This window comes from Gossypium raimondii, chromosome 5 (assembly GCF_025698545.1).
Source record: "Gossypium raimondii isolate GPD5lz chromosome 5, ASM2569854v1, whole genome shotgun sequence".
NCBI lineage: Eukaryota > Viridiplantae > Streptophyta > Magnoliopsida > Malvales > Malvaceae > Gossypium > Gossypium raimondii.
In genome coordinates, this window is record NC_068569.1 from 11015249 (window position 1) to 11035000 (window position 19752).

A 19752-nucleotide genomic window follows, 5' to 3' on the forward strand; every position below is an offset into this window, starting at 1 on the left:
GTTTCGTTTGAATAACTAATAATTAATTAGAATAAATTTAAAAGAGAGTCACGAAAAATAATTTTAAATTTCTCAAATCATAGCTAAAATCTTTCGACACCTTGACCTTATAAATAACGTATGATTTTGGACCGCCAACTAGTTTTCATTTTCTTCTTAATTTTTAGTAATCAACAAGCGGTTGTCGTAAAAGGGAAAATACTAATGAAACTTACTAAACCCTAATATTTACATAAAAACAATCGGGCAACTAAAGTAGGCCAGGCCGAGAAGGGGTTTAATATATGTAAGTATATATTATAGCACTATGAATCAAATGTAAGAATGATATGATGTTTGGTGTACTTAGACGTTATTGTTGAGTTAGATAAAATCAATTAATCAATCAGTTTTCATTAGTTGTAAATCTCTATTATATTTAATCATTTCACTATCCTACTTTTATTTTTGCCCAAAGTATTGTGTTTTCCTTTTTTTTTCTTTTTCTTTTAAATAAGTCTGAAAAATGTGATAATTCTTCTTAAATTTTAAAGATTCAAATTATTCAATTCAATAAGAAATAATTATTTTAATTAATTAAATTCCGGATTCGGATATTGAGATCATTGGAGAGTTCATTGATTAAACAAATAAAATATTTATTATCTTATATTAGATCTCGTTATAGTTTTTGATCATATATACTCTTTTTTATACTCATAACCCCTTCCCAATCCATAAATAGGAGAATGATGCGCCTCAACGCACTCAAAGCCACATCCTCTTGTATTGACAATAATGTCCATGTCAATTGAGTTGAGACTCAATAACGATATTTGTGTCTTTTTATTTATTATATAATTTCTTTAAAAACCGTTTTTATAAAAAATAAATGATGTCCTACAATTTTTTTTTCATTTGTAATAAATATTATTCATTTAAATGATCATTTTACAATTTTTGTTGTGTGAAATACCCTAATGTGTATGAAGTAATGAACTGTGAAGGTGGGAGAGTGAAAGCAACAACAACAACAACGAGAGATGATGAACAATAGCGTGTGAACCTGAACTTTAAAACATTTTTTGTCCGTAAAAAAAATTATGTAGAAAATATATATTTAAAATATTTATATAAAAAATAAATAAAGTTTATATGTTATATTTAAAATATTAGTATATGATATTAACAAGAGAAATTGGATACGTTTTAATTAATTTATGGGTATTAAGATGGGAATAGAAGAGTTGATGCAAAAGGACAAAAGTTGATGGCAATGATTGGATGGCATGGCAATGATTAGTGGGGGTGATTAATGGAAGAGGGGGTGCATATTTTTCAACGTGAAAGTATTTATGTAAATAAATTACAAGATAAGACGTGGAGAGGGAAATGAAGTGGCGAAGCTTTTGCCACAGATTGCTGGAATGGGAATATGGGCTTTTTTTTGTAGAGTCTTACAACACAACAATATCAGAATATATTCTACGACCCCAACACTATAAATAAACAATAGATTAGAATCATTGAATTTTGAAAGTTTTGTGTGACAATTTACCTACTTTTTAGGTTTTCTGCATTTCCAATCATTCTTCCTCTTTCCCTAATATTCCATTCTTTTGGAATTTTGGATACTTTTAAATATATCTTTTGAAATAAGTTTTTTTTTCTTTTTTTCTTTTTGAAGGAGGGTGAAGAAACAATAAGGGTAATTTACACTATTAGTTAATAAATTATGAGTAAGCTTTTGTTTTGGTCACTTAACTAATATAAAGTTACAATTTGATCACTGGACTATTCAAAAGTTTTTATTTAAGTCACTCGGTTATTAAGTCTTTTTCTAAATAAAAGTTTCGCCAGCAAGCTCTAAGCGACATTTCGGTGATAGGTGCAGTGGATTAATACCCACCGACGAGTAGAAGAACATACTTTAGATCCAATTTAATCTGACAATTAGTGCTGGAGATTGGAGAAAAAATTGTTTGAATTTTAGTTTGTAAATTCGAAACGACTAAAGTTGTTTCATGAAAAAAACTTAATGGTAGAAGAGAAGGGGAAAAAAGAGCTTTCGACTAGTGCAGGTAGTGCGAACTAAGATCCATATAGCACCGATTTTAATAATCCAGTAACTTAAATGAAAACTTTTGAATAGTTCAGTGCCCAAATTATAACTTTTTTTAGTCAAGAGACAAAAATAAAAACTTACCGTAATTTAGAGACCAATATTGATGTAGTTTACCGCAAATAATTGTAAAAATGACATTAAAATTTAACCAATTGTAATTTGACTCGTATCATGAATTAACGAAATTAATTAAGTCAAATATAATTATTTATTTCACTCACTTTTAAATGATATACAGATAGATTAAATTATTTATAACCTTATAGCAAAGTGAAGTCCTAAATATTTAAACCTCCGAATGACGAATTAAAATTATTATAACTAGACCTGATTATGGATTGGGATACTTGACTTGATTTGAAGGCCTGCCCAAAAAGTGGAAGGGTTTGAGCTAAAATATAGACCCAAAAAATAAGTTTGGACAAAAAATAAGACCCATTTAGAAAGCCTCAAGTAAACCTTTTTTTCTTGGCCCAGCTCGGCCTAACCTGACCCAAATTTGTAAAAAAAAAATGATGTTGTTTTTTATTATATTGTCATTGTTTTTCATTGATTAACTGTAATGGCCTAAATTCAAGGTTATTGGAACAGTGGTTTCGTAGCCACAAATCCGATTTAAAGATAAATTTATTTTAATATTTTTGCATGAATATTGATATGATATGAAAATCGTACGAAAATATAGATAGAAGAATTTTACCGATTTAGTGGTTAGTTAGAAAATTAAATTATTGAAGAAATTGGGTAAAAACAAGGTATCGAGACCTCGATCTCGTAAAAATGAGTCAAAAATATTTTTATAAATATTTATGAAATGTTAGTAATATGGTATTAAAATTTCGTTAGAAAATTTTAATGTTTAGGTACTCAATTAAGTGAAAAGGACTAAATTGAAAAAGGTATAAAAGTTACTAGAAGGATTAAATAGCTCAATTGTTAAATGAGGAGGGACATAAATTGTAAATAAGCCCAAAAGGACATATTTTGGGAGGCATAAGTTGAGAAAAATCAGGAGAATTGGTGAAATAAGGGTAAAATGGGAAAATAACAAATTTTTCTAACATAAAAATGGGACCAAATTGGAATATCTAGAATTCTCTTTATTTTTCTGCATTCTCATCAGCCAAAAATGTCCTAAGGGTTTATTCAAGCTGGTTTTTCATTATTTTTGCACCAAGTGAGTTAATCCTTACCTTTTTCTTGCAATTTTTATGTTTCTAAGACTTTTACAACTAGGTCCTATTACTAAATTCATTACTTTTTGATTTTATGAATGAAATTGAAAGGTTCTATGAATATGTGCTGGAAGTTTATGATGAAATAGCATGAAATTGAAGCTTTAATTTGTTTATGAGATGATTTTATTAGGTAATTTCAATAGAAAATGATTTATTGGACCTAATTGTGAAAATGTTTGGAATTACAGTCTAGTGCTAAAATTTTGATTTCCAAAGGTTATAAAGTAGTTTAAAGTGATGAGATAAAGTGTTAATTGAGAAAAATCAGCTCAATTGAGAGGTTAGTTGAGCAGGGATGAAATTATCATTTATTGAAAGCTTAGGGAAAAATGGTAATTAACATCATGCACTAAAACAGTTTTGGACAGCAGTAGTCTAACTTTAAAAAAATTGTAGAGATCGAATTAGAGGATGAATAAAATATGAAATTAAAGCTTATTAAGTCTAGTTTCTTATAAAAGAAACGATGTAAGCAATGGAATTGTAAATCATGAGATATAATAGATTTTGGTCAGAATGAATTCGGGTTCCCCTATTCTGATTTTGGAAAATCATGAAAAATTATAGAAAAATAATTAGGGGCTTAAATTTATATGTTTAAAATCCTTAATGAGTCTATTTTCAAAAGAAACAAGCGTGAACATCATCTGAATTCTGTACAATAAGATGATTAATTTTTAGTGAAGAGGGGTCGGAACTGTCGAATAGTGAAACAGGGGAAATTTTAAAGAATAAACTGTACTTATTGGCTAAACCAAAAATTTTGAAAATTTTATGGTAAGAACATATGTGAGTCTAGTTTCGGGGAAAATTAGCGGATCTTAATTTGGAGTTTCGTAGCTCAAGATATAAATAATTTAGTGACTATGACTTAATGAGACAACTTTGAATGCATTATAAATAATAATGGAATTATAGAGAATGCTACATATGAACATGAAATGTATTAGATTAATGATTAAATTTATTTATTTAGTTCCAGAAAATTCAAATACGAAGCTAGATCGAGGAAAAGAAAAAATTCGGGATTAGTAGATTTTTGTTTACGAACAAGTATCGAGGTAAGTTCGTGTAACTTGAATTATATTCTTAAATGCTTGAAATGTTTGTTATTGATGTGAATATGATTTGAATGTTCATTGCATGAAAATTGATGAAACATTGATATATTTGATAAAAAGAGAAAATAAATCTCGGTTGAATGGAAGGAAAATTCGATGGATCTTTGAAAAGGAATTTACGGTAAAAAGGATCTAGCTCGGACAGGTGATCCTATCCTGATATAGCCCTCCCAAATAATATATGGAAAATGGTTTTAGCCCGGACGGGTAATCCAAATTAGGGTCTGAATTTAGCCTGGACTGGTAATTCAGATCCAAGCTCATTAGAGTAATTGTCGTTGCAGGGGATTTAGCCTGGACTGGTAATCCCGCTGTAAGGATGAGGTTCGCTGGAGTGTGCTCTCTGAAATGGAAATGTGCGCACATGAATATGAATTGACGGACCCGGATTTGTACACTAAAGTATACCCCTGAAAATCCATCAAAATTCCGAGAAATTCAACAGGATAAATATGGAAAAATAACAATGAAATAAAAATCATGATATTAATGAACTCATCAATCATGGTATATATATTATTGATACATGGAAATTATTGAACTAACTTGAATGTTGAGTTTGTGCATGTTAAAGGAATAATGCATTGAATGGATGTATGAATGTTTATTGCATTGTATTGAAAATATTAGGTGAGTATAATTCTTGTTACATGACCTTACTAAGCACAAAGTGCTTACCCTATTTCATTTTCTCATGTTTTGTAGTGTTAAGAGCTCGGAGGTCGGATTTGGTCAAAGACGCATCACACTATCAACCTCAAGATCTCGGTATATAAAGAAACTTTATTTTGGAAATCAACGGCATGTATAAGCTAATAAAGTAAATGTTAATGTGAAATGAATGTATGGTTAGCCACTGGTATGGCTAACAAATTTTGGTTTTGGTATGTGATGAGGTTATCTTATGAATACGTTAAATCTATCTTGAAAATATGTTGAAATGAATTGGTTGTATTGGATTGGTCTCGGTTTAAAATTGCAGCGTAGAATGTAGATTAGATATTTATAAATGGGTTATATTGAGTTCAAAAAAAAAACTTTGGGATTTTGCGAAAAATTTCTTATGGTTTCGATTTAATATCGGTTTGGTCCCGATGTATGTTCTGGGCTTCGGAGGCCTATCTAAGGGACGTCATGACATGTTTCGATAAATGAATAGTATTTAACTCGTAATACGAAAAATTTATTTGGTAAAATCTGGTAATGCCTCATACCCTATTTCGACGACGAATACGGGTAGGGGGTATTACATTAACTATCATTTTGCTATTATTTTGTTATCATTGTTTGGATATTGTATAACTCTGATTTTATTATTAATTTTGTTACTATTTTTTAAAGTATTTGCTTGTTAAGTTGTAGCTATTTTAGTGTTATTTAAGTATAAAATTTTTAATTTTTTTTTCATTTATTGAGAAATATTAATTTTAATGTTTTTAGCGTATTTAATGTATTGTATTTTTAAGTTTAATTTTATATAAAAATTTAATACGAATGAATCAAATCAAATTTTAATAAATTTTCAAATTTAATTTTCGAACCGAATGAAGTACAAAATCTAAAAACAAGTTTAAATTTTTTACTTGGCGAAATCCTACCGTGACCAGCTCTAATCATAACCAATTGGAATAGCGCAACTTTCGAATATAAAAGCAAGGCAAAGTCCAAACATTATGATAATAACTATTTGCTAACATTTGAAAATACTTAAAAAAAGAGTCATTTTTGTTGTATCATTTGTGTATCGAAATCATACTATTAAGCCTATTATTGCTTTGTTTCTATTTTACAAAATAAAATATAAGAAAAAGTGAATCAAATGTTAAGAACATGTCAACTTTTCCATATTAAAAAGAAAAAAGAAAAAAAGAAGGAAAAGAAGCCTGCTTTTCTTTTGACTTGAGCGATATAGACAACTCAATATATTAGGACAAGTCTAACACCCAAATATTAAAAGTCCAATGACTTTTTACAAATAACTATGCCTTAATTTGGCATAGCTTAGCTATTTTTAAATGTTACATAAAAATTTAAAATACCAAAATATTCTTATCATATTATTTACTTATAACGTTTGGTTTCACTTAATCTCAGTTAGACAAATCCTTCAAAAGATTCATTCAATTTAATTCAAAAGAATTTCTTATATTTCTTATAAGATGTACGATGAATATATTCTTGAGGATCCAAATCTATTTCCGTAGAAAATATTATTATTTTTAAGGGTGAAAATAATATTTATTTTAGTTACTTAAAAATATCATAAAATAATTAATCCTGATTTTGTAAAAATATATATATTTTAAACTAATTTAGTTTACATAAATATCGAATAACATTATATATAAAAAAGTTAAAAATCCCAATTTTAAAATTAAAGGTAAATTACACCCAATGTTATTAAATTATTAATAAATTTTACATTTTGGTCACTAAACTTTAAAATTTTATGAAATAATCACTAATTTATTTTAAATTTCCATTTAAATCTTTGTGCTATTAAAACCGTTGCTATATAATATACCAAATACATCAACAAAAATATATATATTAATAATTTAGTACGTTAGGATAATTTACCCAAAATTAAGGGTGGTTTTGGATGGGCGATTGGGTGCGGTACGGTGTATTTAACTTACTTTTTGTCTCACGCTACAGTATTACTATAGTATCTAATCTTACCGCCACCGCTATTTTTACACTAACCGTAGATAAACGCACCGTTCATCCAAACTCACCCTAAATTAATAATGGAACCGAAACACTTGCGAGTGCAGCCCGACCAAGTCGGACAAAGCACATGCTATCTCCGGATCCACCTTTGTGAGTTTTCCATTCGACTCCTTAAGTCCATTTTCCGGACACGTGGCGACACTGTTGGGTCCAGAAAACAAATAGGAGCGGGAGTTAGTATAGTAAACCCTGCATATTTCACGTGCCTGATAAGGATGATGAAGCGTCCACGTTTTGCGATAGTTATTGGGCCAGTTGTCTTGTCTGATCTCTTTCTTCTACGCCAGAGATCCTTGCCACGTTGAAATGGTCATCTATCTACATCGTACGATCGTCATCCCTGGGGTCCCATACATCGCCTTCCTCTGTCTATTTCATTTTGCGGTCAACTCTGCCTCTCTCTTTATTTCTTTAATTTCTATATTCGTTTTCGTGATCAACATTAATTAATTAGTTAAAGATAAAGAACAACTTTAAGAATAGAAAAAAGGCGAAAATAAAGTTGTCCTCCTCTGATTGGCTTTCGATTGGTAAGTAGATGTTTGCGTCTTTGCACATGTCAATTCTCAGTTAAAATAATGTTTTCGTTATTGATGATTTCCCTGTTGATTATTAATTTATTTTGAAAAGAAAAAAGATTTGTTTTTTTTTTATATTTTAGTTCAATTATCTATTAGCCTCCGTTAGTCATTAAATGTAACTTTTTTAGTGTAATTTGGATTTTCAAACACCGGTTTTACCTGCTTTTCGTATTACTTGACTAGTTATTTCCTTTTGTCTCAATAGATAGGGATTGAAGATTAGCTGGGCTCTTGTTATTACTTGACTAGATTAATTATTTTATTTTATTTTCAAAACTTTTTTTATAAATTATCAAACTTGAATTTTTAAATCATTTACAATTTGCTTTTATTTGAATATACATTTTATAAGTTTTAAATAATCAAAATTTACATCAAATTTGGGATCATGAACTTATACTAAATTTAGAGTAACTTGGAGGATTATTATAATGATTGTGCCATGTCATTACTTGACTTTATGTTTTTTTCTAATCTATAACTCTTAAATATTGCATCATTACATTTTAATAAAATTCAAATTTAAATATCAAAATAAAAATTACTAATTTCAAGATTAATATAGAAAACAAACTTCAAATAGTAAAATGGATTATAAAACATTACACAGTCCCTATTCATATGCGAAAAATATGAATACGAGTATATAAATACTTAAAATCTATATGATAGGAATTATTATTTCATTAAAATTCATATAAATAAGTTTAAATATGACTGTGATAGGATAACATAAAAACATACGAAGAGTTATATATTGGTGACACGATGGTACTCACTTTTACATTATACATATGATTAATAAATTGTGGTTCCAAGTGTCCTTCACAAGGATCCCTAGAAAAAAAGAAAAGAAAGTGTCATCCGAAGGACAGTAAATGAAAGCGTAACAAACATGCTTCATTAACGTGGCATTTGAATAGTATTAATTATTTTGATGAATTGCTAATTGATTTCTTAATCGATGATCAGCATAAAATATTCTCTCTTCATACTGTCGTACTGTATATTATTTTGAAAATTGGAAGTCCCATTTTCAACAAGTTTTATATTATCTTTTAGCCTTTGAAATTTGAAACTCTACTTATATATAAAACAATTTGTTTATTCTTTTAATTGTTTGCTATTTACATCACTCAAATAAATTATTATATATTTTATAAACCACCATTTTATTATTTTTTAATAGTAAATCTTATAAAGAATATATATATTCATCTATATTGACAATAATAGTCATGCCAATCGAGCTAATATTTAATTAGATATAAAGAATATTGAATAATCAAGAGTTTAAAGAATTTTGAATATTATTTAAAGAGATGAAATGATATATTAACAAATACTGAGTATAGGGATAAAACACATTACATTTCAAATAAATTAAAGTTTAAATTTTTTTAAAAAATTATAAACTCGACATAAAAGTACCTTAAATCTACAAAAAAAAGAAGATGACATGTGATATTTTTTTCTTTAATTAAAAATAAGGAAAGATAAAAATTAATACCACTCTTGAATAATCAAAAGATAATATCTAAATTAATTACATACCAATCCTTGGATTTTTATTTCTTTCAAATAATCACAAATAAGGGAAAAAAATATTTTCTACTTTTTTAACCTATCAAATATGGTATTAAATTCCATTTTAAGAATGGATGACTACGCAACAAATTGGGCATACAATTACACGAATATCAAGTGTATGGCGTGTGCCAAGGTTTCTTACTAAAATCAGACAAGTAAATTGTGGTGACAAAAGCATAAAAATACATAAACCAAAGGGTAAGAAATTCCGGCGTGGAGATCTCATTAATGTACATAGTTAAATATATATTTGAAATTAAAATTAATTAATTAAAAAAATTCAAATATTAGATATAATCACAAGTAATTTTTTCAAAATATGATTATAATATTTTACTTTAAATGTCAACTAAAATACGGATAAAAAACTTAGATTAAATCTTTAGTTACATTAATTTTAAATTCGATGGTAACTACTGAGATTACCGTGAAAAAGGAATAAAATATACAAATATATAATCAGGAAGACGAAGATCCCAATTTGAACAAAAAAATGTGGAAATTGATTTTATGAATAATAAAAAAAGATATATCCAAACCGAGTCAATAAACCAACAAATGCATAAACGACAAGTTCACGTGGTAATTCTAGAGTATGTTACCATATTGGAAGGCGCTTTAAATTAAAATGTTCTTGCCTTATCTAGACTGTTAAAAATGGCGATAATAAAAAAAAATCTTCGGGATTGATTTGATGAATTCCAAACAAAATCTGGCAATGGATATTGATCATACGGTTATCCAGTATTATTGAATTTAATTATTTTATACATAATTATGATGTTATTCTTAAATTTTATTTTATTTAACATAATTAAACGACACGTGACAGTATTATAATTTCACTTGCAAAATCTTTTATTCAAATGAAATCAGGATCTTTAATTAAGTCATATGGTAATCAGAAGTGGAGGCATACACTAGATCCCTCCCCCCTCGAGCCTCGACCGATTCAAGCGAGTCATAACTCGTCAAACTCAAACCAATGATTGTTAAAAATCAAAGGGGGGAAACAGCATAGAAACGGAAGTTACAGTTGACGACCTCCTATATTTTATCGTTATTACTATCCATAATATCGATTTTTATTTTATTTTATTAAAATTTAAAAAATCGATATCTTGCAATTTTTATTTTTTCTGCAAAATAAAAATAATTATTGTTTCATTCGTATATATATATTATTACTATTTTTTGGGGTTAGTTTTTGTGGTTGTTCCAAGTCTCTAATAGCTCTGCCTTCTCGATCTCTCTCTTCCTCTTTTCGACAAGCCATAACGTTTATGCAATTCATTTAATTTAGTTTTTTTTTTCCTTTTCTTCTTGCTTTTTTTTTTGGTCAGCTTGTGGTTTCCATTTTGATTCATCGAATTGTGACGCGTTTTTTCCTTTTTTTTTTTTCAAAAATTTCTCGTTTTTATCTTATATATGCAGTGCTTGTAAATGGATTCAATTTTGTGAAGTGAGAGAGTTTGTTATTTTTTTCTTTGCTTATATTTGTTTTTCGCGAGTTATCTTTGATCTGTGGCTTGAGTGAACCCGAGCTCTGAGGCTCGGGGAACTGAGGATCCGAAAAGCTGATGGCAGGCGAGAGTGGCAGTGATGCTGGACCCGACTCCAGTCCTTGTTATTTGCAGAAATTCAGACTCTACGAGACTCGCTCGGTACATTTCATCTCTCATCCTATATGTATAAAATATAGTTATACATGTGCTTGTACATGTACTCCTTTGCTTGTGTATGCCGCTGTTGGTTTAAGGATTTTTTGACTTGTTAGTTTTGAATTTTGATCATTGAAGTTGCTTAATGATTAGCCCGCTATATTTCTTCTCGATCTTTTTGGTTGTTTTTGTTTCTTATGGCGATTTTTAACCAAATTATTATTATTTTGGAAGTTTCTAGCATATATGATGATTTTTTAGCTTTAGCTTAGAAAGCTGGTCTGTGATTTGTCTGTTTTTTTTTTCTTTTTTGGAATGATTTGATTTTTTATTGATTCAAATTTGAAATATTTACTAGATGGATTTATACATGTTTTGCATAACAAACAATCGCCGAATAGTTCTTTCTGATGTTTTTTTTTTTTGTGGTTGACTGAGAAATTGTCGTTTCAAAGCGTATAGAACTGGTTTTAATTCGCAATACCAGTTTTAATTAAACAGTTTAAGTTCTGTTGTCAAAGCTTGTGCTTGTTACCAGCAACGGTTTGGCTTAATTTGCATTTGGTGTTCTTTCCATATCCAGTACTCAAAATTTTTTAACATTCTGAAATTCGAGTTAAAAACATGAATTCTTCTTGTAACAAATAGGCTTATGATTGTTGTATTTCCTCTCGTTTTCAGTTCTCTTTAATTGCAATCATGTCATATTAAAGGTTGGACTGTTTTTCTTAATCTCATAAAACTCCTGAGATTATGGCCAGTGATTGTTATTGTGCTTTAGGTATACACAAACATCCATCTTGCATGATATCTTACAAGTCCCTATGCTCTGAGCAAGTTCTATATTATCAGATAGCTTGTCATTTTCTCCCCTCTTTTTTGCCATGATGCTGATAGGAATGGTACAGCTGCCTTTTCCTTTTGCATCTAAAATTTCTTTGAGCTGATAATTATGTGGTTGCCATCTCCATTCCGAAATATTGATTCAACATTCATATATTCCTTCTGTGCAACAGAACTTCTATATGATTGGAAGAGACAAGAATAGAACTCTTTGGATGGTACTAAAGATTGATCGGTTGGACCCATCAGAACTTACTGTTATTGAAGATTCTACAGCATACTCGGAAATTGAATGCTTTGATCTGTTAAGAAGGATACATGAAGGAAACAGGTCCTCAGGCGGACTTAAATTTGTTACAGCTTGTTATGGAATTGTTGGTATGTAGTACCTGTCAGGTTCTCCTCCTCACTCTTTGTCATTTCAGTATAAGCTCATTAGCTTCCCCCTTTTAATTCAGGGTTTATAAAATTTTTGGGATCTTATTCCATGATGCTGATCACAAAAAGAAAGAAGATTGGTGCAATTTGTGGCCATACTGTCTATGCCATTTCCAAGAGCGAGATGATACCGATTTCAAAATCTCCTAATCAGTCCAATATGGCTTATTCTAAGAATGAAAAAAGGTCTTTTGTCAATTCTTCAAGTAAATGTAATATGTCATTGGTACTTAGAAGGAGACCTGAGATTTTCACTGGAAGTATTCATTTTCCATTTGTATTTAGATGGATTTGTGTTATGTTGTGGTTATTTTTCTTCTTTTCATTTAATCATGTTTTCTTGGACAATTTTGAGTTCTGGACTTCTGTTTTAGAAGTAAAGAGTTCCATGGTGTGGAGGTAATCTCTGTACCATTTTTGTCGATACATCCCTAATGTTATATCATTGATGTGGTCGTATGCAATTAAAGCACTTTTCTGGCTAAATTATCTTCCATTTTGTATTTCTTTTGTTTTCTATTTTATGTTGAAACAGTTAAGTCAGCTTTCACGGATTTGATGTTGCATCATCTTTAGTTAATATCGTTTTGTAGAGGCTTTTGCAATTTCATGTCCTGCATATGTACAGGGGCCAACTTCATTGCAGTGTAATGTTAGTATAACATGTTGAGTAAGACAAGGTATCATCAGGGTTACTGGGGGAAAATTGCTATCTCTCGCTTTTATTTCCTGGTTAACTTTTATGTTTAAGCAGTTGTTCTCATTTCTCCGTGTTCCTCTTTGGTTCAAATAATAAATGCGTTGATTTGACTTGCCATTTCTTTTGTTTTTGTCTTTTTTGATTGTTGATGCAGATACAAGAAGCTTCTCTTGACAGTGGATCTCACAAAGGACTTCTTTTTCAGCTACACATACAATGTCATGCATAGTCTTCAAAGGAATTTATGTAGGAATGAGACAGGAGAAGTACACTATGAAACAATGTTTGTCTGGAATGAGTTCTTAACTCGAGGGATTCGCAATACTCTCAAGAATACTTTATGGACTGTTGCTTTGGTATATGGCTTTTTCAAGCAGGTATGATACACTTTAGGCTTTTTCCTATTCATTTATTTTTGTGATAAGTGATAATGGAAGTAATATTTGATGGAAGATTGTTAAGTTCAGATAATTATATTAGTTTCTTTCAGTTTCTATGTCTGGTTTTTGCTTAAAAGATGTTGCTTTAGAGAAATCTAGGTAACCCTGAACTTTATTACCATTTTCAGCGATGCAGAATTGTTTCTGGTTATGGAGTAGCTGTCGAATGTTATTTGTTGTCTTGCATTGACTAATGCTTTTTTTTAAAAATTTAATCCATATTATTGGACCAACCGTTATATTTTCAATTTCGTTGGTTTTATTTTATTGAATGGAGTTCCTTTGTCAATATTCTTAAGGAGCATCATTGACCATTTACCAGGTTTTCTCTTATAGCATTAGGTACCTTAAAAAGTAGTAACTAAAGATGAACTAGATTCTGTCTCAAAATTTTGCTCATCCAAGTTAGCTCGAAGTTTTTGTTTCCATTTGGTGCATGGTTTAAAGTTTTGATCTAATGTTTGTTGTTTCCAACTTTGATGTCCAGGTGAAACTTTCTGTCTCTGGCAGGGATTTTTGTTTAACTCTCATTTCAAGACGTTCTCGACATTATGCTGGGACAAGGTTAGATGCTTTACGAGCTACTTGTTGAAATGCATGCTAGATTAGTTGGAACTGCCCTTAACCATTTCTTGTGGAGTACAATTTCTTAGGAAAATGAACTTTGAGCTATTTTCCATTGTCTTTGTGATTTCACTTTGTTGTTTGTGTGTGTTTATTTTATTTTTGTTGCTTACGTCTCTTCTGTTGCATAGATACATGAAACGTGGAGTTAATGAGAAAGGTAGAGTGGCAAATGATGTTGAGACAGAACAAATTGTGTTTGAAGATGTTCATGAAGGGTGCCCTACACAAATAAGTTCTGTTGTCCAGAATAGAGGCTCTATTCCACTTTTCTGGTCTCAAGAAACTTCACGCTTGAATTTGAAACCGGACATTATATGTATGGGTTCTCTCTTGTTACATAAAAACACTGAGAGCAATAGTTATGCAGTTCTACTTCGTAACTACTGTTTCTTAATCTCGCCTTTTGCTTCCAGTATCAAAGAAAGATCCAAATTATGAGGCCACAAGACTACATTTCGAAGATCTTGTTAGGAGATACGGAAATCCAATAATCATCTTGAATTTGATAAAGGTAGACTTTGAACTTATCATTTCTCCATCAGCAATGATTCCCCTATCAGCAATGATTTCCTGATTCATTATGCTTTCTACTCTGGTGATTAACAGAGGTTTGAGAAGAAGCCTCGTGAATCTATTCTTCGTGCAGAGTTTGCAAATGCCATCAGATTTATCAATAAAAGCTTATCCAAAGAGAACCGTCTGAGGTTCCTTCACTGGGACCTGAACAGACACTCCAGAAAGTACTTCAATGCCCCATGCACCCCTTGAATATGCAAAATTCTTTCTTACTATTGTTTTCAAGGATTGTTCACTTAATAGATGTTGATCATTTTCTACAGAGCTACAAATGTGTTGACACTTTTAGGCAGAGTGGCTGATTATGCATTAAACTTAACGGGCATATTTTACTGTCAAGTAACATCAAATCGTAGACAAGATGGGTTATTGACTTTATCTTGCTTAGTGTAAGTTCCATTAAATGATTTGCTCGTATTTTCATGATGTTTTAGTTTTCTTCTCTTTTCCTTGTTAGTCGACTATATTGTGCAAATATAAGCCTCTGAAGTTCCTGTTCTTTTGCTTCTACTCTGATTGAAGAATGTCTGTTTGGTCTCCCCTTTCTGTCATTAATTATCTCCTGTAATTATGCCAGACTACATCATTTATGCATGTAACCAACAGTGTTGTCCGTGCCCTCCTTCTATGTTATACTACTTTATGCTATTTCTCAAGAAAAGTGATACTACTTATGTTATAATATCATTTATGTTATACTACTTACGCAATTTCTCAGGAAAAGTGATGAGTGCCCTGCCAAAATTCCTTCGGAAAAAAGTGATGATTTTGAGAAGTGGGAAACAGATGTTGCTAATGATAATGAGAGCATTAGTGAGAATGCAAAACCTCCCATGTTTCAAACTGGAGTACTCAGAACCAATTGCATTGACTGTCTTGATCGGACTAATGTTGCTCAATATGCCTATGGATTGGTGGCTCTTGGACACCAGCTCCATGCTATGGGCTTCACAGAATCCCAAACTATTGATCAAAACAGTCCTTTGGCTGAGGATTTAATGAGTGTTTATGAAGCAATGGGTGACACACTTGCTTTACAATATGGTGGTTCTGCGGCACACAACAAGGTATTTCTTACAGATTTGAGGAGCTTTTGTAATCATCCCAGATAAATCAATGATGATAAAACACTATAATTTTCATATTGAATAAGTGTTCCGCCCATGGTTATCACATTAACTTTTAGGGTTTTAAGATGGCAGTGCAGATATCAGAACTTGTTAAGATTATGGAGTGGCTGGTCCTGTCATGACAATAAAGCTTACTACTCCGGCTTCTGAGTGGTTTAACTGAAACCTTTAGGTATTAGGCCCTGCGTACATTTTCTTATTGTGCATTTGTTATGTTTAACAGATATTTTGCCAGCGGAGAGGCCAATGGAAAGCAGCAACTCAGTCACAAGAGTTCTTCAGAACTTTGCAACGCTATTATAGCAATGCATACATGGATGCAGAGAAGCAAAGTGCAATTAATTTGTAAGATAAATGCAAATCTTATTATTCATATTGCAGTTCTTGACAAATGGTACTTAGGGTGTGTTATGTAGCATAGATGGTCCTGCACGATGGGAAGTTCCCCCAGTGCACAATCCCATGCTACCACACACTCATACTGCTAGAGGATGGTGATAGATAACGCTACTAGAATTTTGGCATTACTCTATACAGGTTCTTGGGTCACTTTCAGCCGCAACAGGGTAAACCAGCCCTCTGGGAGTTGGATTCAGTCCAACACTATTCAATAGGAAGGAATGGTCCTAATCGTTATAATGAGAATGCTAGGTATATCAAGTTTCTGAATTGCAAATATCTATTATACCAATTTTCGAGTTCCAAGGATTTCGTTTACTCTACGCTGCCAAAGAATTTTTGTTCAACATATAATGCAAATGTTTCTCGATACTTATAATGTTTTGATGTAGAATGTTGTGCTCGTAAATTTAATCTCTGAATTCCAAATACTGTTATACCAAATTTCCGGTTCCAAAGTTGTCTTTAGACTATATGATGCCACATAATTCTAGTGCTAGATATAATATGCAGATGTTTAGCAATATTTTAATGTTTTTATGTACAATGTTGTGCTTGTAAAATCTACTCTGAATCGCAAATCTCTGTTATACCAAATTTCCAGTTCTAAAGATTCTTTTAACAATATGTTGATGTTAAATGTACAATGTTGTGTTTGTAAATCTAATAGCTTTTATGTTTTGAAAACTGCCCTTTTTTTACTAGTAGAAAGTGGATAGTGCTTTTGTTTAGTAACATCAATATTCTTTTATGTGTTTGTTATAGATGACTGAAATATTTTTTTGACTTGCTGTTTGGAGGTCCTCTTTCAGTATAGTAAACCAGACCTTTAATGCAAAAGCAGCTAATAAGATCACTTTCAAATATATCTGTAGGCCATCTTTTAAAAGATCACTGTCTGATGGCAACATTGTCTGTGACATGGACTCACCCTTGGCTCCTTCAAATATTGGACACCGTCAGCCTTTGTGTGAAAATAGAGGAACTTTTAATGGTCTTTCTGAGTCCACTCCAGAGATCCCAACATCTGAAATTTCTTATTCCAGGTGCAAACCTCTTTTTCTTGTTCCAGATTTATTATCTTGAAATTTCTGTTGTGATTATAGTTCTTGTAGAGGTTAATAAGAAGGTTGCGTATAAAGGTGCAAACATAGTAAATGTTTGAAATCTGTTGGTGTCTATGCCTAAGAACTATCATGACAATCCATCTTTAATAATTTAAACTGATTCAGAGACTTCATCTTGCACCTTTGACTAAATTTTGGCTGGTTTACTTGGTTCACTCCAAGAATGTCTTGCAGGCAGCTTTTCGGAGATATGGAGGACCAATTTCTTGAAATTGATGGTATTTGTTATGATGAAAATGGTGATGAATGTAATTGCACCAATTTTGATCTGGACTGGCCTTCGTCATCAGGAAATTCATGTGATGATGATATATTTGACAGGTAAGTTAAAGTCATCTCCAGTTAGATTACTTCAAAATGCTGACAGTTAGATTACTTTCAAAATGCTTTCCAGATATTTTCTCTCTGAAACCAACAATGCCAACCAATCAAATTATGTTTTCTTCTCTCTACTTTCAGCTAGTTTTCACACTATTAATTTGAACAAAGCCATCAACTACTTAGTTTCAGTTTGTTATTTGGCACAGGGTGGGAAATTGTACTGGAAACTATCATTTGTTTTTGTCATTGTCAGGGGTGATAACTTTCTTATTCACTTTCTTGCATGTGCTTATACTTCTATATTTGTAGAATAAGACTTGGGAGTGTTTGAACTTGAATGAAGACAAAAAAGCAATAACCGTTTTATTAATTTCAACCTGAGATGGAATTTTACTTGTGAAATATGAAAATTTCTATAGGTAGAAGAATTGGTCTGGACTTAAAATATAGTGAAATTAGACACAAAGTTAGGAATGGTAAAAGATGGAACTGAAGTTGGAAATGTTGTAATGTTGCCAGTAAGCTAATGTTTGTCGTGAAAGATGACCACTGCTTTGTTTGCTGGGATTTTATGCCACTCTATACTTGCTGTCAGGACAACTTTTCTTAATATTCTTGCATTTGACTGCTGAAATCTCATAAATGAGTCTTGTATCGTTGCTCTCAGATCTACAACAGGCCTATCCTCAGAAAATATTGGCGCTGAACTAAAAATTGATATGACTACATCTCCAAGTGAGTCCGGTTCAAGCATAAAGGTCAGTATTGTTGTTTTCTAGTTGATTAACAATCACGACTGAGATTAACTGAATAGCTGCACAGTTGCAATCATGTCTGAGAGAGTCCCATCATCCTTCGAAGAGAAATAACTAATACGCGAAGCAAAACACGACTTCATGAATTCCTCCAAGTCTATATAATAACGATTACAAAAATACAATGATTATGATTATGATGCGACAAAATATACAAACATGATACAAATTGTCTACATCCAAAAAGAATTTTTTTTATGTGCACTAGGGTTAGCATTGCTAATACTTGAGTTTATTAATAGTCTTCTAGATTGCTCTAAATCTATTTCATAGTTCCTATGCCATGGTTAGCAACCCTACTTCTTTATTTGTTTAGGGAGGGGACAGAACTGCATCTGAACTCACTTGTGGCCGTATTCTGGATGAATTTTCTGAGAGTTTTGTTAATTGGGTAACTCATGGAGATATGCTTATTCCTTCAAAGTTTATCTCAAAAGTAGTTCCATGATAAAATATTGTTTCAACAACCAAATCGAACCCATCCGAAGGATGTGTATTCATTTCTAAATAAAAAAATAAAACAAATGTGATGAGATTGAACCAAGGAGAAGAGTTGTGGTTTCTGCTGAGGAAAAAAGTAAGGTTGAACTGGGAAGAAAATAGAGTTATGGCATCTGCTGAGGAAAAAAGTAAGCTTCGACTACGGATTACAATTGCACAGGGAAGGGATAGCTTTTGGAGGAAGCAAAATTTGTACATAGCTATGATTTACTTTGGATCTCTGACCAACTCAATCTGCAAAAGATTGTAAACGTGAAATACCACAGGTGTCGGCCCTGTAAATATTTCAATATTTTGTTAAATAGATATTCTTCTCAACCCTTTCGACATTATTTGCATGCTTGTAATACCTTATAGTTAAACTATTTTTCTTTTGGAAATACCATCTCTGCATTCAAAATTTATCCGCATGATGTAGATTTCAGACTCAAGCATCTTGCAGCAGCCAGAGGTTGCCTGGTTGCTACATTTGGCTCATCAACTATAGGATTCTTCCTATTTCTTGGACATCTTTAAAATTAAGTAACTTCTTTCCGTTATATTGAGAGTAAATAATTTATGTAGTAGAACACTCAATTCTATATGACATGAATATATGGAACTCGATCCTCAGCATGGAACATACGATGTCAAAAGTATGACGATGTGAAAGTACAAAACATCCAAATCATAACGACAATGAAGAGATGAGATTATCTTTTACGATCACATGCACACCCTAACAACTGGAGAAGACGGCCAAAGCTGTGCTTAACTACCAATGTCAACATATACTAAAAAATGTAAGCTACTATTAACGATCAGAGG

The 19752-nt window shown here is 31.3% G+C and overlaps 1 protein-coding gene across 2 annotated transcripts; it reads left to right on the plus strand.

The window, feature by feature from the left end:
* The first annotated feature begins 10559 nt into the window (after nucleotides 1-10559).
* Nucleotides 10560-19349, plus strand: LOC105768600 (phosphoinositide phosphatase SAC2). Of its 2 annotated transcripts, XM_012588608.2 has the most exons (16): nucleotides 10560-11031; nucleotides 12045-12249; nucleotides 12330-12495; nucleotides 13164-13386; nucleotides 13937-14013; nucleotides 14205-14392; nucleotides 14490-14587; nucleotides 14683-14816; nucleotides 14916-15041; nucleotides 15371-15719; nucleotides 16006-16127; nucleotides 16320-16433; nucleotides 17057-17227; nucleotides 17471-17629; nucleotides 18297-18387; nucleotides 18761-19349. In XM_012588608.2, exons 1-16 carry the CDS (start codon nucleotides 10948-10950, stop codon nucleotides 18890-18892), a joined length of 2439 nt encoding a protein of 812 aa, XP_012444062.1. In that variant the 5' UTR covers nucleotides 10560-10947; the 3' UTR covers nucleotides 18893-19349. The 2 variants fall into 2 exon arrangements, with proteins under 2 accessions (XP_012444062.1, XP_052486725.1); XM_052630765.1 differs by lacking the exon at nucleotides 14916-15041.
* The last annotated feature ends 403 nt before the right edge of the window (nucleotides 19350-19752 follow it).